This window comes from Manacus candei, unplaced genomic scaffold, assembly GCF_025592945.1.
Source record: "Manacus candei isolate 608988 ecotype Guabito, Panama unplaced genomic scaffold, ASM2559294v1 h1tg000015l, whole genome shotgun sequence".
NCBI lineage: Eukaryota > Metazoa > Chordata > Aves > Passeriformes > Pipridae > Manacus > Manacus candei.
This window is the reverse complement of record NW_026138063.1, coordinates 6,323,202-6,335,169: the sequence shown is the minus strand read 5'-3', so window position 1 is coordinate 6,335,169 and position 11,968 is coordinate 6,323,202. Positions and strand designations below refer to the sequence as shown.

At 37.2% G+C, this 11,968-nt stretch overlaps 1 protein-coding gene across 11 annotated transcripts in view; it reads right to left on the bottom strand.

The window, feature by feature from the left end:
• Positions 1-6,370: 6,370 nt before the first annotated feature.
• NAALADL2 (N-acetylated alpha-linked acidic dipeptidase like 2) overlaps positions 6,371-11,968 on the bottom strand; it is a 466,113-nt gene continuing 460,515 nt past the window's right edge. For all 11 annotated transcript variants that reach the window (XM_051781725.1, XM_051781724.1, XM_051781723.1 and 8 more), the window contains one exon: positions 6,371-7,231. In XM_051781725.1, the coding sequence (XP_051637685.1) occupies positions 7,033-7,231 (199 nt within the window). In that variant the 3' untranslated portion in view covers positions 6,371-7,032. The remainder of the gene's footprint in view (positions 7,232-11,968) is intronic.

Below are 11,968 nucleotides of genomic sequence, written 5' to 3'. Positions count from 1 at the left end.
GTATGCAAATAGCTAAGACACTTGGATGTGAAGCATTCCCTGAATTCAACATAGTTACTGCATATATGGAATCACATTCATTTTCTATTTGTCTCAAAATAAAAAATCACAATATATGTGATAAGAGTACATTGCATATTAACTTCTATAAACTGCAAATGGAAAACACAGAGAATTTTCAGTCATCTTATTTGCTCTAAGTATGAAATATTAAGGATCTCCTTATTTCCCCTCTAGTGGATTCACAGACTACAACATGTTTTAGCTGTTGAGAACATGAAATGAAACTGCATGGAAAAAAAACCAAACCAGTATCCAAAACTTTTTGAGAATCCTCAGTGTACAGACTGAAAACACCAAATGCTTGGGAAGCCCTTACCAAGTATTATATTTGCCTTTTTTTTTTTTTTTTTTCAAGGATAGGGGGCAACCAGCAGTTTTTGTAGCAAGTTTTGTTAGCAAGTCAACACATCAGTCAGACCTCTTCATCTACCTTGGGGTCAGTATTAAGACTGTGCTACATAAAAGCCGAGTGGGGCTCCAAGAGACACTAATTAAAAAGAGTGGAAATGCACTTATTATTGCTCAGAAAAACCCATAAAATGCCCCCTGTAGGAAGAGCTTGTAGCAGGTGCTAAGAGCACTTGGTATTATATTGCTGTATCACCAGGATGCTCAGGAGGAAACAGCCTCAAACAGGGGAAAATTAGCAAAACTCTGCAATGCTACTGTAAAAAAAAAATTAGTGCCTCAAAGCCTCACATTGCACACCCACAGCATGGCATGGTAAAGGCAGCCACTCAAGCAGATAACATCATATACAGTAACTGGTCAGTGAAGGACCTTCCTCCAAAGACTGTACTTTGAAATACCACTCAATTCTATTAAATGTTCCAGGAATGATCAGACAAGATGGCATTACACTGCCCCAACACAATAGGCTTTCCGTAAACACTAAAGGCAGCACACTTTTAAAGGAAAAATAAAGACCAAGACTTCATTTTCAAAGGCTTGCTGGAAAATAAATCAGAGAGAAGTAGCTTAAACACTATCCTAATCTATTTTAACCAAATGCATTAGGCAGGCGAGTAAGCACATACTACATTTACATAGCCAAACTGTTGTTCCACGCCTCTGTTCTGATTACACTTCTTAAATTAAGCCTTTGTATTAATTCCAATCTGTAAAATATACTTGTGCATTAATCTGTGCCAACATTTATAATAGTTATTAAGTTTATTCTAGATTATATTACTTGTACCTACACATTTATATCTTGCCCTGTGGGTTTACTTAACATTGACCAAGAGACTCCTGTCCATTTTAAAAATAACATATATATTCTTGCTTGTAATAATCTATGTTGAGAGATTAAAGAAAATAGATTCAACACAAATAAACAATATTCTGATACCAAATCTTTTTGGAAATTCCAGAAATAGTGTCCAAATTCTGCTGACCTCGCTCATGTGGAACAGTACCCTGATAAGCAATTACAATAAAGTCTACCCTGCTGAAAAAAAAAGACCAAGTCAATAAGCCTGAGGGGGAATATAATTGAGCAAATCTGTGTAGGTGTACATTTTCTCCAGTTGTGACAAGTGTGTACGAGCAACTGTAGAAATAACCAGGAGCAATGGGATTAAAATTAGGAAAAAACAAAGTTAGGCTTGATAGCACCATCGTTTTAGTAAACATACAGTCTAATTTAGATATTCTTAAAGCCTTTGCTTCCCAGATAAGTATTCATTATTCTTAGGCACTTCCTGGGCTCAAGTGTGCATTTTCAAGTACAGGTTTGGGCTTATGGCTTGAGTCTTTATCATTCTTAATAATTTAAAACACTGTAATACAGTATAATTACACACATAACTTTTGTATGAAGCCATCATGTAATGAAAAGTGCTGAATGGCATGTACAAGGTCAGAAAAATTACATGCTTACATACTGCTTGTTGTATTTTGTAGACAGGGAGTAGGTAGTACCAACTCTGATTAAGTTTGTCTATAATTTCTTATTCATCCAACTTCAAAAAGTTTATTTCAAAACTTTCCAGATTATCACCTGCCTACACTGCTATTTTTGAGGGAATTTCCTGGTCCAGACATGAGAGGGAAAGATGACAGGAAGAAATACTTTGTGGGCCCCAAGAAAATCTGCTTCCATTCAGTGAAGTTATAATTGAAAACCTGCTGTTTGCACAGACTCAGAAGAGAACACTTAGAATTTAACAAGTGATGTCTTCTTATCCATTTGGATCTGAGCACGACTTTTCCAACACTTTTAGCTCTTTATTATGGTCAGCTGTAGCAGGAACAAGAATTTAAACTTAAGGGAGGTGAGTTCAGAATCAAATGGGGAACAAAAAGCATGACTGAGATCAAGAGTGAGAAAAGAGGGGGATTAACTTAGTAGCTGGAAAATTAAGGGGGAGTTTAATTTTGGAGAAGATGGTAGCAGAGGGAGAACAGACAGACAGATGGTTAAAGCCACCCAAAACTATCTCTGCATTGGTATCCAAGTAATTATCATTATTATAGTGTTTATTAGTAACTACATGTGTATTTTATATTTCTGAGATATTTATTTGTGCTACCCATGACTCTATCTCAAATTTGTTAAATTCAGAGCTCCAAAGGAAGACACCTCATTACATTTTGAAGATTTATAGTGCTGTTTTCCAAATTTGGGTCCCAAGCATCTTAAAATGAGATTTGTTTCTATCACTCACCTTTCTGGTATTGGCAGAATACTGCTGAAATGTTACTGAGTGCCAAAGGGAAAGAACATCTTCCATACTGCGCTTGTTTCCTGAGATAGGAACAATAACGTACCGTAATGTCAGAGGTACCCACTTCTGAGTGACACAGATAACAGCTTCCAGCACAAGGCTTTTGAGGAAAATCTTAACTGCTCCCTTGAGAACAGAGGCCCAGACACAACAATGTTTATAGCATTTAATAACTTTTAAAGCCAGAATGACCCATACCATTATCCTGCCTGCCTTTCTGCATAACACAAACCATAGAATTGCACTGAGCTCCCAAAGTTTGGTTAAAGTAGAAGCATTCATAGCACATAGTTACGCATGTGCTGACGGGTAATTTTCCTCCCTGCATTTTCTAATGTGTCCTTTGCTCTCCATCAGTATCCTAAGTTATACAGAAATCCTGTAAATGGGGACAGGGACTGTACACAAAGAGCTCAAAAGAAAGATATTAGTTTCTAGATCTTAAAAGTAAACTCCACATCTTGAAGGACAAATCTCATACCAACTTTCTAACATATCAACTGTGAAATCCTAGAGACCTTTGCCAAGAGTTTTCACTAAATGAAATGCTGGTTATCTTCTGAATGCTTGCAATTAAACTAATTACAATAATTTAACAACTAAGAAATATAGGAAGAGATTTGGAGGAACTGTATCTACAGAAAGATAAAACACTCTCTCTGAGGGTGACCATGCACAGATTGCCCCAAGAGGTTGTGGAATCTCCATCCTTGGAAGATGTTCAAAAGCAATCTGAACATAGTCCCTCCTCGGTAGCTGTCTTTAGGTGACCCTGCTTGAGCAGGGAGGTTGGACTAGGTGACCTCCAGTGGTTCCTCCTGTGATATCTGAGATTTAACCTTTCCCCACCTGCTGTTGCAAGAACTGAGGTCAGCTGCAGTGTCTTTTTTCACATCTCTAGACTGAAATACTTTCCTAAAAGGTAAGTGAAGCAGTGCAAAGTGTTTGCTAATTTTCTCATGTAGTTATTATTTACATTTATGTTTATGTAGGTGTATCATATCACTGCAAGTAAATTAAGGTTTATACAATGTTTTTAAGATATAAGGCAATTGTGTGCTCTCCTATTCACTCAGGTACAGTTTTTCGTGCATGATAAAAACAATTCACTGCCTTTTTTAAGGTTAGTACTCAAAATCCAGCCCTCATGTACTTTTTATTCATCTGAGTTGATTGTACTTTAGCTTCTTTATGGACTCTTTAAAATATGCACTAATAAAATCTTATTAGCTTTTTATTATCAACTGTCTCAACATACAAATATTGGAAGCTGCAGGGATTTTCTGGTCATTGCAAGCATGACTCTAGATTAACTAGCAATCAATGTATTTGTTATACTGTCTCTGGCAATTGATGTTTCTGAAAAGGTAATAAATTTTTAGCATCATTCAGGCAATTTGCAGAGATAATTCTGCCTTTAAGGGCACTCCTTTATTTATTTCAATACAACATAGGAATGAAGTCAATCTGGATAAGGTGCTATGATTTACTAACACCTCCCTTTAGCTGATGTTCCACAGCTGGCTGGGCAAAAACTCTATGCTAGAAACACACACAGTATTTAGGACCTTAACTTGCCATAAATTCTTTGAAGTCAATAGGTAGGATTTAAAAATCAATGGAAGGATATGGCTCAAAAGTGCTTCTTCCAAAGCTATAATGGTACAAATATTATCACTGAGCACTCACTTATATGTAAGATCTGAACACTGAAAAAAAAGCCTACAAAAGATATATACATGTGTGAGATGACATTGAAATCAATGCATTTAAGTCCCTAAATAGCTCATCTGATTAATCTCACCAACAAGAACATCGGAATGTCTCTAGAATAGAAAGGCATTTACAACAGCAGTGCTTTCTTGGTGGGGTACTTTGAAGTCTGCTATTTTAAAAGTTGTTATAGAACGACATTGTAAGAAAACAAGATAAATGTTTTAGTGAGGAATTACATGGTTGAGAAATTATACATGAGGGATACTCCTCCCAGCAGATTTCACTGATTTTGCATGAGTACACTTTGGTTACATTAGACGTGGGTTTGGTGAAACATAAATTTTAAGGATGAGGAAGCAGTTGTTAAATTTACCTGACAAAGAAGGTGTTAATCTCTATTTTTGTTCTCCTAATGGTACCTGACACTATATCTTTTAAGACCACAGGCTTTGGCTCCACAGTGAGTCAACATGAAGGAAAATATTTGACTACATGAACTGTTAGAAGAACAGTCATTCTTACAAATATCATTCAAATGCAGCATGAACAGGACCTCCCCAAATTCTATCAAAAAATAAACACACAACTCAAAGGTGGATATTCCAACCACTTAAGTATTACAATAATCAAAAGTATGCAAAGAAGGGGATGAATAAACATCATAAAATATGTTACTCTTCAGAAGTCAAATTCTCTCTGCAGTAAACAGAATTGGTAGCAGAAAAATCATCATTAACTCTTGCTTACCAGATGCCAAGGAAAGATAGAAGATAATCATGTCTAAGTTCATGCAGTCACGCTGACTGGTGTTGAACATATACCCACTGCAGTGGTAGCTGTACAACTGCCCAGCTCTGCCTCTGGTAAGACCTGGGGGGGTTTGCCCATTATAAGATAATAACTTGCAAAGAAATGCACAGATACACGTACCCAGTTGTGGGTCATTGCTTATAGAGGCCTGTTTGCCAATGACTTTGGAAAGAGAAACCCAGACCTGTAAACAACTCTTATTGCTTGCTACGTGAACTTTCAAAAGTCTTTCATCAAGTTGTGCACTTTGAAATTTTCCAGAAGGCAATTTTTAGACATTAATACAGACACTTTTTCCATTTTTATAGCAACCTGAAATGTTCCTTTAATAATTTCCATGGCAAAATGGGTAACAATACATTTAACATTTCCATTAAATAAATTATATTTCAATTCTAAGTATCTATATAAAATTAATTTTTTAAGCTCTAACCCCAGAATCATCTGAGATTGTAAAACTCTAAACCCAATAGGGCTTAACTATTTCCATTGTTTACATTATTAAGACCTGCAGTTCTCAAATGTGTATATCCCCTCAGAGGACACTGAACCTCCTGATCCTTTCATTCACAGATTACTTTGGCCAAGAAGCAATGGTATCATTAGAGCCTTTGTACAGGGTTCCCCCAGTGCAAAGCAGCTCTGAGTTTTACCCCTGCAACATGCTTCACCAGCTTGTGCCTCCAGAGTGGAATCCCTGGTTCTACAGCAGGTTCTACAGCATTTATGTTTTGCTTGTGCTTTTTGACAACAATCCAGGTGCTATATGGCAGGCCTGGAATAGTGGGGTGGTATGTCCGAGTGATGGAATCCCAAAACTGTTTCCAGGACTTGGAGGTCTTGTTTTCATTTAAAGCTCTCTAGAAATTTAGAGAGACCTTGAAGTGGGCTGTTTTGGTAATGTATAAGCTTATAAGGTCTGTAGCCTTATAAGACTAGGCAGTTCTTTTATTTAAAATAAAGACTGAAAGTATTCTTGTGCAAGTGTAACTGTTGATTCAAACTTTTCAAATCATTTGAAACCATCGCAAAAATTTTCTCTCCAAGAAACATTAGAGAAAACAACTCTTTATTTTCATACAGAAATGGAATAATCAAAGTTTATCTGTATTCTCAGAATTGAGGTATTTATTGTTCCACAGGAGTAAAGATGTTGGATTGCACTGGTAAAGGTGTTTTGTGCATTTTTACTCTGGTGCTGGACAACTGAGGAAATGCCACATCCTTCAACTACTTACTATGAACGGAGTAAGGAAGAAGATGAGCTTGCTGAAGAAGTTAAGAAACACAAGAGTATACTTAAGTCAGATTTTTCTGACAGAGCAGGGATGGAAAACTCACCCAGGTATACACCTGGGGTGTCTCAGAACCAGGTCTTCAGCGCGTTGCAGGATGTGCTTGGTACTTCGCAAGATTGAGATCTGAGTCATAAAAACATATTTTACATATAAAAATACAGCAGATGTCCTTCCAAAAAATCCTATCTTAAGTGTTATTCCCTCTCATGTTTTGTACATTCAGGAATAGACATTTGAGATATACTGTGAACAGTGCAAAAGACTGTTTTATATTTATAAAACCACGCTCCGCGGTACCTTTAAGCGACAACTGAAGGAAAAGCTGAGAAATGTGTCATCCTCAGAGCAATTCTGGTCCAAGTCGAACTTTTGTTTAGCAAGTTGTAAACAAATGTCTTAGAATGTAGAGAATCCTCTCATTTCTTTCCAGCTAAGGTAGTCTCAAACACATCAAGTCCTGCTTTGAAGTAAACCTGAGCTGAATTGATGCTGTTCAGCACCTCTGACAAGGCTGCTTGAATGGTCTCATTTGACTGATGCAGTTTGCAGTGCTCCAGTGCCTCCAGCAGTACTGAAAACTGGCTGGTCCTTTCATCCAGTCTGTAAAGAATATTTCTAGAAGAGAAGAGTGGAGAGAATGGTAAACTTTTTACTCAAAACAGTTCATCAGAAGCCATCAAGAAATCCCGCAAGTATCAGCCACACTTTATGGATGATACATATTATGCACAGTAAACCTGACCCATGGCAAAGTGAAAGAGAACTGCATATTTATTATACCTTGTTCACTGAACTACGTGTACATACATTGAAACAGTCACTAAATCCATCAAAGAAATCTCACATTCTTCTTTGACCTTTCAAGATTTTATTCAAAAGCATGAGCTTGCACCTATCACATCCCTCATGAAGGATTTTGCGTCTCAGCTGGATTCCATTTATTCCCCTCTAAAAAAAAAGTTTGATTATTGCTGTGAACCCTCAGCACAGGTTTGGGCTTGTTGTTTTTCCTGTCTGCTCCTGTTATTTATTTCCCACTTCAGAGGTGAAATTCCAGCTACACTGAAGTCAATGGTGAAACTCTCATTGCCTTCAGCAGAGCCTTTATTTCATCAATAATCCTTTGTGGCATCAGAACAAGAGCAACCCATCTTTAATGTCACACACTCGAGGAAGGAAATAAACAGCAGACACAGCTATACCCTTGTGAAACAAAACCTGTGTTTTCCTAGAATATCTGAAAAACTTTTTAATGGTTTATAGAAAAACACATGCAAGAGTGTTGTCTGATCCCTTGGAAATGTTATCTGTATGAGGTGTGGAAGGCTCAGAATTCAAAGCTAGTCAGTGATTTTAATGAGACTCTTTGAAGCAGGCTATAAATGTTATCCAAAACCAGGTGTAATCATTATTTTAATTAGAAGAGCATGTAAATATCATAAATCTCCACCCAGGAGCTCCTTTGACTGTAAACAGAAATGAGTGAAATTTGAAACAGGAAAACTACAGTGATTTGGTGCAGGACCTTACCCTTAAATACAAGGCAGGTGTTCAGGGCAGGGGAGAAGTTGATTCATGGAATGAAACCAGCAAGAAACAAGACAACTTACATACTTTGTTAGTAACCTAATTGCGTGACAGAACAGGCCAAATGGCAACTCCAAATTAGTAATAAAACTGCCAAGTACCTACAAGACAGATGACCACAAAAGGGCAGCTTATTATTATAGGAATCACCTAACTGCCAGTCTGCCAGGGGGAAAGGTAACAAAGTAACCCTATAAATGACAGCACAGAACACCTACAATCTTCTGCCATGTTTTTCAGTCAAAAAAAAAAATGTTTTGAATGAGAGGCAGTGTTTTTCAAAGATAGGAAATAACTCCTGTCCTCATAAGACAATTTTACATCTCACATAAGACAATGCTGGGAAAACATAGGAAACCCAGCAATGTGCAATAGGGAAGGCGAGCTTTTCATCCCCTGGTAGCAATACATCCATTTCAAGGGTTCTGCAATGCAATACATTGCAGCTTTAAACAGAGGAGGGAAAGGGGTTGAATCCAACACTGCAGCAGCAGGACAGCTTACACAGTTTAAACAACAGGTCATCACTGACCTACATCATTCAGACTGAAACAGGTTAGAAGCACTTCCAGGAACAGCTCAGCAGGGACAGGAATTTCCATCAGGAGGACTGTTAACAGGCAGATGTGGCAATAACTTCCTCAGCTCGCACTGCTGTTCCTCAGCTCTGAGCTGATGTTGCTGTTCCTCACACTATGATGCATCTTACACTCAAAGGTGACTCAAGTTATGCCGTGGACTGTCCCAAAGCAGTCCCTGTGATATAGTAAATGAAAACTCTGTATTTTGAGAACCAGATAAATTCCTGGTTGGTTGGCTTTTAAGAATAGGCTGTGCTATGGAAAATACTGTATTTTTCAAAGCAGGGATTGATTTTGCTCCCCCTGAAATCAGTTCAGGGACTCCTGCTGAGATCAGTGCAAGCAGAACCAGGCTTTTGAAGAACTCTCCTCTATAGTTCCTGTAGTTCATAGGGAGAAAGAAGCCTGTTCACAACCTCTCGAACGCCTTGAAGAGCAAGGTCAGTGCTAGAAATAATCACATTACTTTCTACTCTTAGGAGAGATCTGGTTGCTGGTGGCTGGGAGAGTTTGACTGAGCTGGAATTCTACTCCAAATGCCTATAATACTGGCTCCCTGATCTATATTAGGATTTCTCTATTCCTTTATTGGGGTAATGTCAACTAATAAAAACATCAGAGGATGATAACCATCAGCAGAGTAACAGTAACTTAGACTGCTAGAAATCAGACTCTAAAAGAGTGGATGGCCTGAACATTGGAACTTTTGGGGACTGCTGAGACATTTGTGGTGAATAGGAACAGATCTTCTCCTGCCCCATCTTCAAATGTGCTCCAAACAAGGCACACAGGCTAAAAAGATGGTTTGCCTTGACACATAAGGATGTTAATACAGTTTAAATTTACTGCTGTGATTTTGGAATCACAAGTGATTCCACAGTAAAGGCACAGGCAGGTGATCCACTGTAAAAGACAGTTATTCCTAGCCCAGCCCACCTGACTGTGGTGCAAATTAGTGTCTGATGAGAAAAGCTTAGTGGTTTGAAGAATGACAGAGACAAGCAGTTTGCTGTAATAGTTTAAATAATATCTTAACTTTTGCTATAGTAATATGACTTCAGCACAGCTGATTGCATGGTATGACAGAACCTACTTTTTGTTTTTATGTATGCAAATAATAGTAAGTAACATTATACAGCACCTGTTTTTTTGAATTTTCTGCTAGGAGTTCTCACTGGGATCTTATATTTTCCAATTACTTATCTTTGCTTGGCAAGCCATGCCACTCCTTTGTTGCATAAAATGATTTCTCTCTTTATGCATGTTCATGAGAAACGATTTATAAAAGTTTACTTCTTATCTCCGTCCAAGCTTCATCAAATGAAAAAAAAAATTGGTCAGTCCAGTTTATTACTTCCAAGCCTTTACAAGTCAGAAAAGTGTTTTCATTAAAGATTACACAGGGACTGAAAAATAAACCCCAGCCATTTCACTGGCACAAGATATCACTAAGTGCCCACAACATCCATAATGATAGCAAGAGACTTTAATTTATACTGTGAAATTCAATTACTTAAACATTCCTTAACACAAATTGGTTTTGTAGCCTACACCTCTAAAACAACAATTCCAGTCTCTGGTCTAATTGCTTAAGTATCTACCTTCATCTTTAACTATTTTGATCTTCTAAATATAATTCACACAGTCAGTCTGACACACACAAAACAAAAAGAGACTCCCAAACAGAAAACTGCAATACATTATTGATGAGACTAATGAAATTACAACACACATCATTCATCTTAATGGACTTGTTTCTATGACACATTGCAGTGACCTGAAAAGTGTAACGCTGAAGCAGGAAACCTAAGTAATAACTTCAGGCAGTACCACTGAAAGAGGTAAAATGGCTCCAAACAAAAGAACCAGCCTTAGCAAAGTGAAGCAAAGAAACTGTAACACTGAACTCTAACAGAGCCTCTTCTCTAACTTTTATGAACCCTTTCAGACCTAGGAACATAAGCATTACTGATCAAAATAATGCCATCAAATGCTGTTCTACATTATCACAAATAAGGAGGTAATGTCATTCCCACCAGGCCAGAATGAATTTGAAAACTTTTTGAAATGACAGATCACACTAAAAATTTGATTTTAACACAACTCCAAACTATTTTGGAGGTTATAGTAGAACAACTGGACAGTGCAGGATAAAACTAGATTATTGCATTATTCTTGTCACGAAAAAGGATTTTTTAGCTTATAAGAAAAGTTTGTCTGCGGGTAATGTGCAACACAAGCTCAATTATTCAGGTACTTACAAGCAGACTCCCATCTAAGCGCCTACATTTGAGATTTTGAAAAGTAATTATTAAATCATTAGGACACGATGGCAAGTACACTGTCCCCCATGAAATGAGTGCAGGTTTTCTCTTTGGAATCACATTAGAATTGTTTGCAGGTAAATGCTATGGGCAGCCTCTGTCTATTCCAGTTAAAACACAATGTGCTATGACTTCAGCATCCCCAAAAACTCAATTTTATAAATCCTTGAATTGTTTCTTCTTATACTCTCCACAAAGAAAAACCACACCAGAACAAGGATTCTCTGAATTTCACGTTCTCCTGATACTGTTCAATTTTGAATGCACTTTTCTTACATCTAGGAGTTCATTTTCATTCATGTTTGTAAAACATAAAATATTATTACCTTGGTAAATAAATAAATGTATTCTAATAACAATATTTACATTTTGGAACTTCCACAGGGTGTTTATTTACTGTAGGACATAAAAATATTATAAATTCTTCTTCCCTGAAAACAGCATGAGCTGATTTCTAACCATTTATTTACACTTGTTTGCACCTTCTTCCTCTGGGTTCCTTATCCTTTCCATCTCCAACAGTTCTTCTTCTTTCCTCTCTTCTTATTTTTTAAACTTTTTGACACCCACATGCAGTAATATTATCTTACCTGTTTTATTTCGCAGCACTATTGTGGTAGAAGGTTTATAATTATAAAATTAGAGCTGCTGGTCAAATAAGACCAGGAGAAAATATACTCCCTGGTAAACTGTCACTACGTGTCCTTAGATCTGCAAATGTCCCTATCCTTCACTGTCTTAAGTCCCCAAAAACTCAGCACATCATATCTAAGGATCCTTTATTTTTAATATGCTGTTCCAAACTTTTGTTTGCTACGCATCCTGTCCTTTTTAAAGAACCATTAACTGCCTTCCCTTAG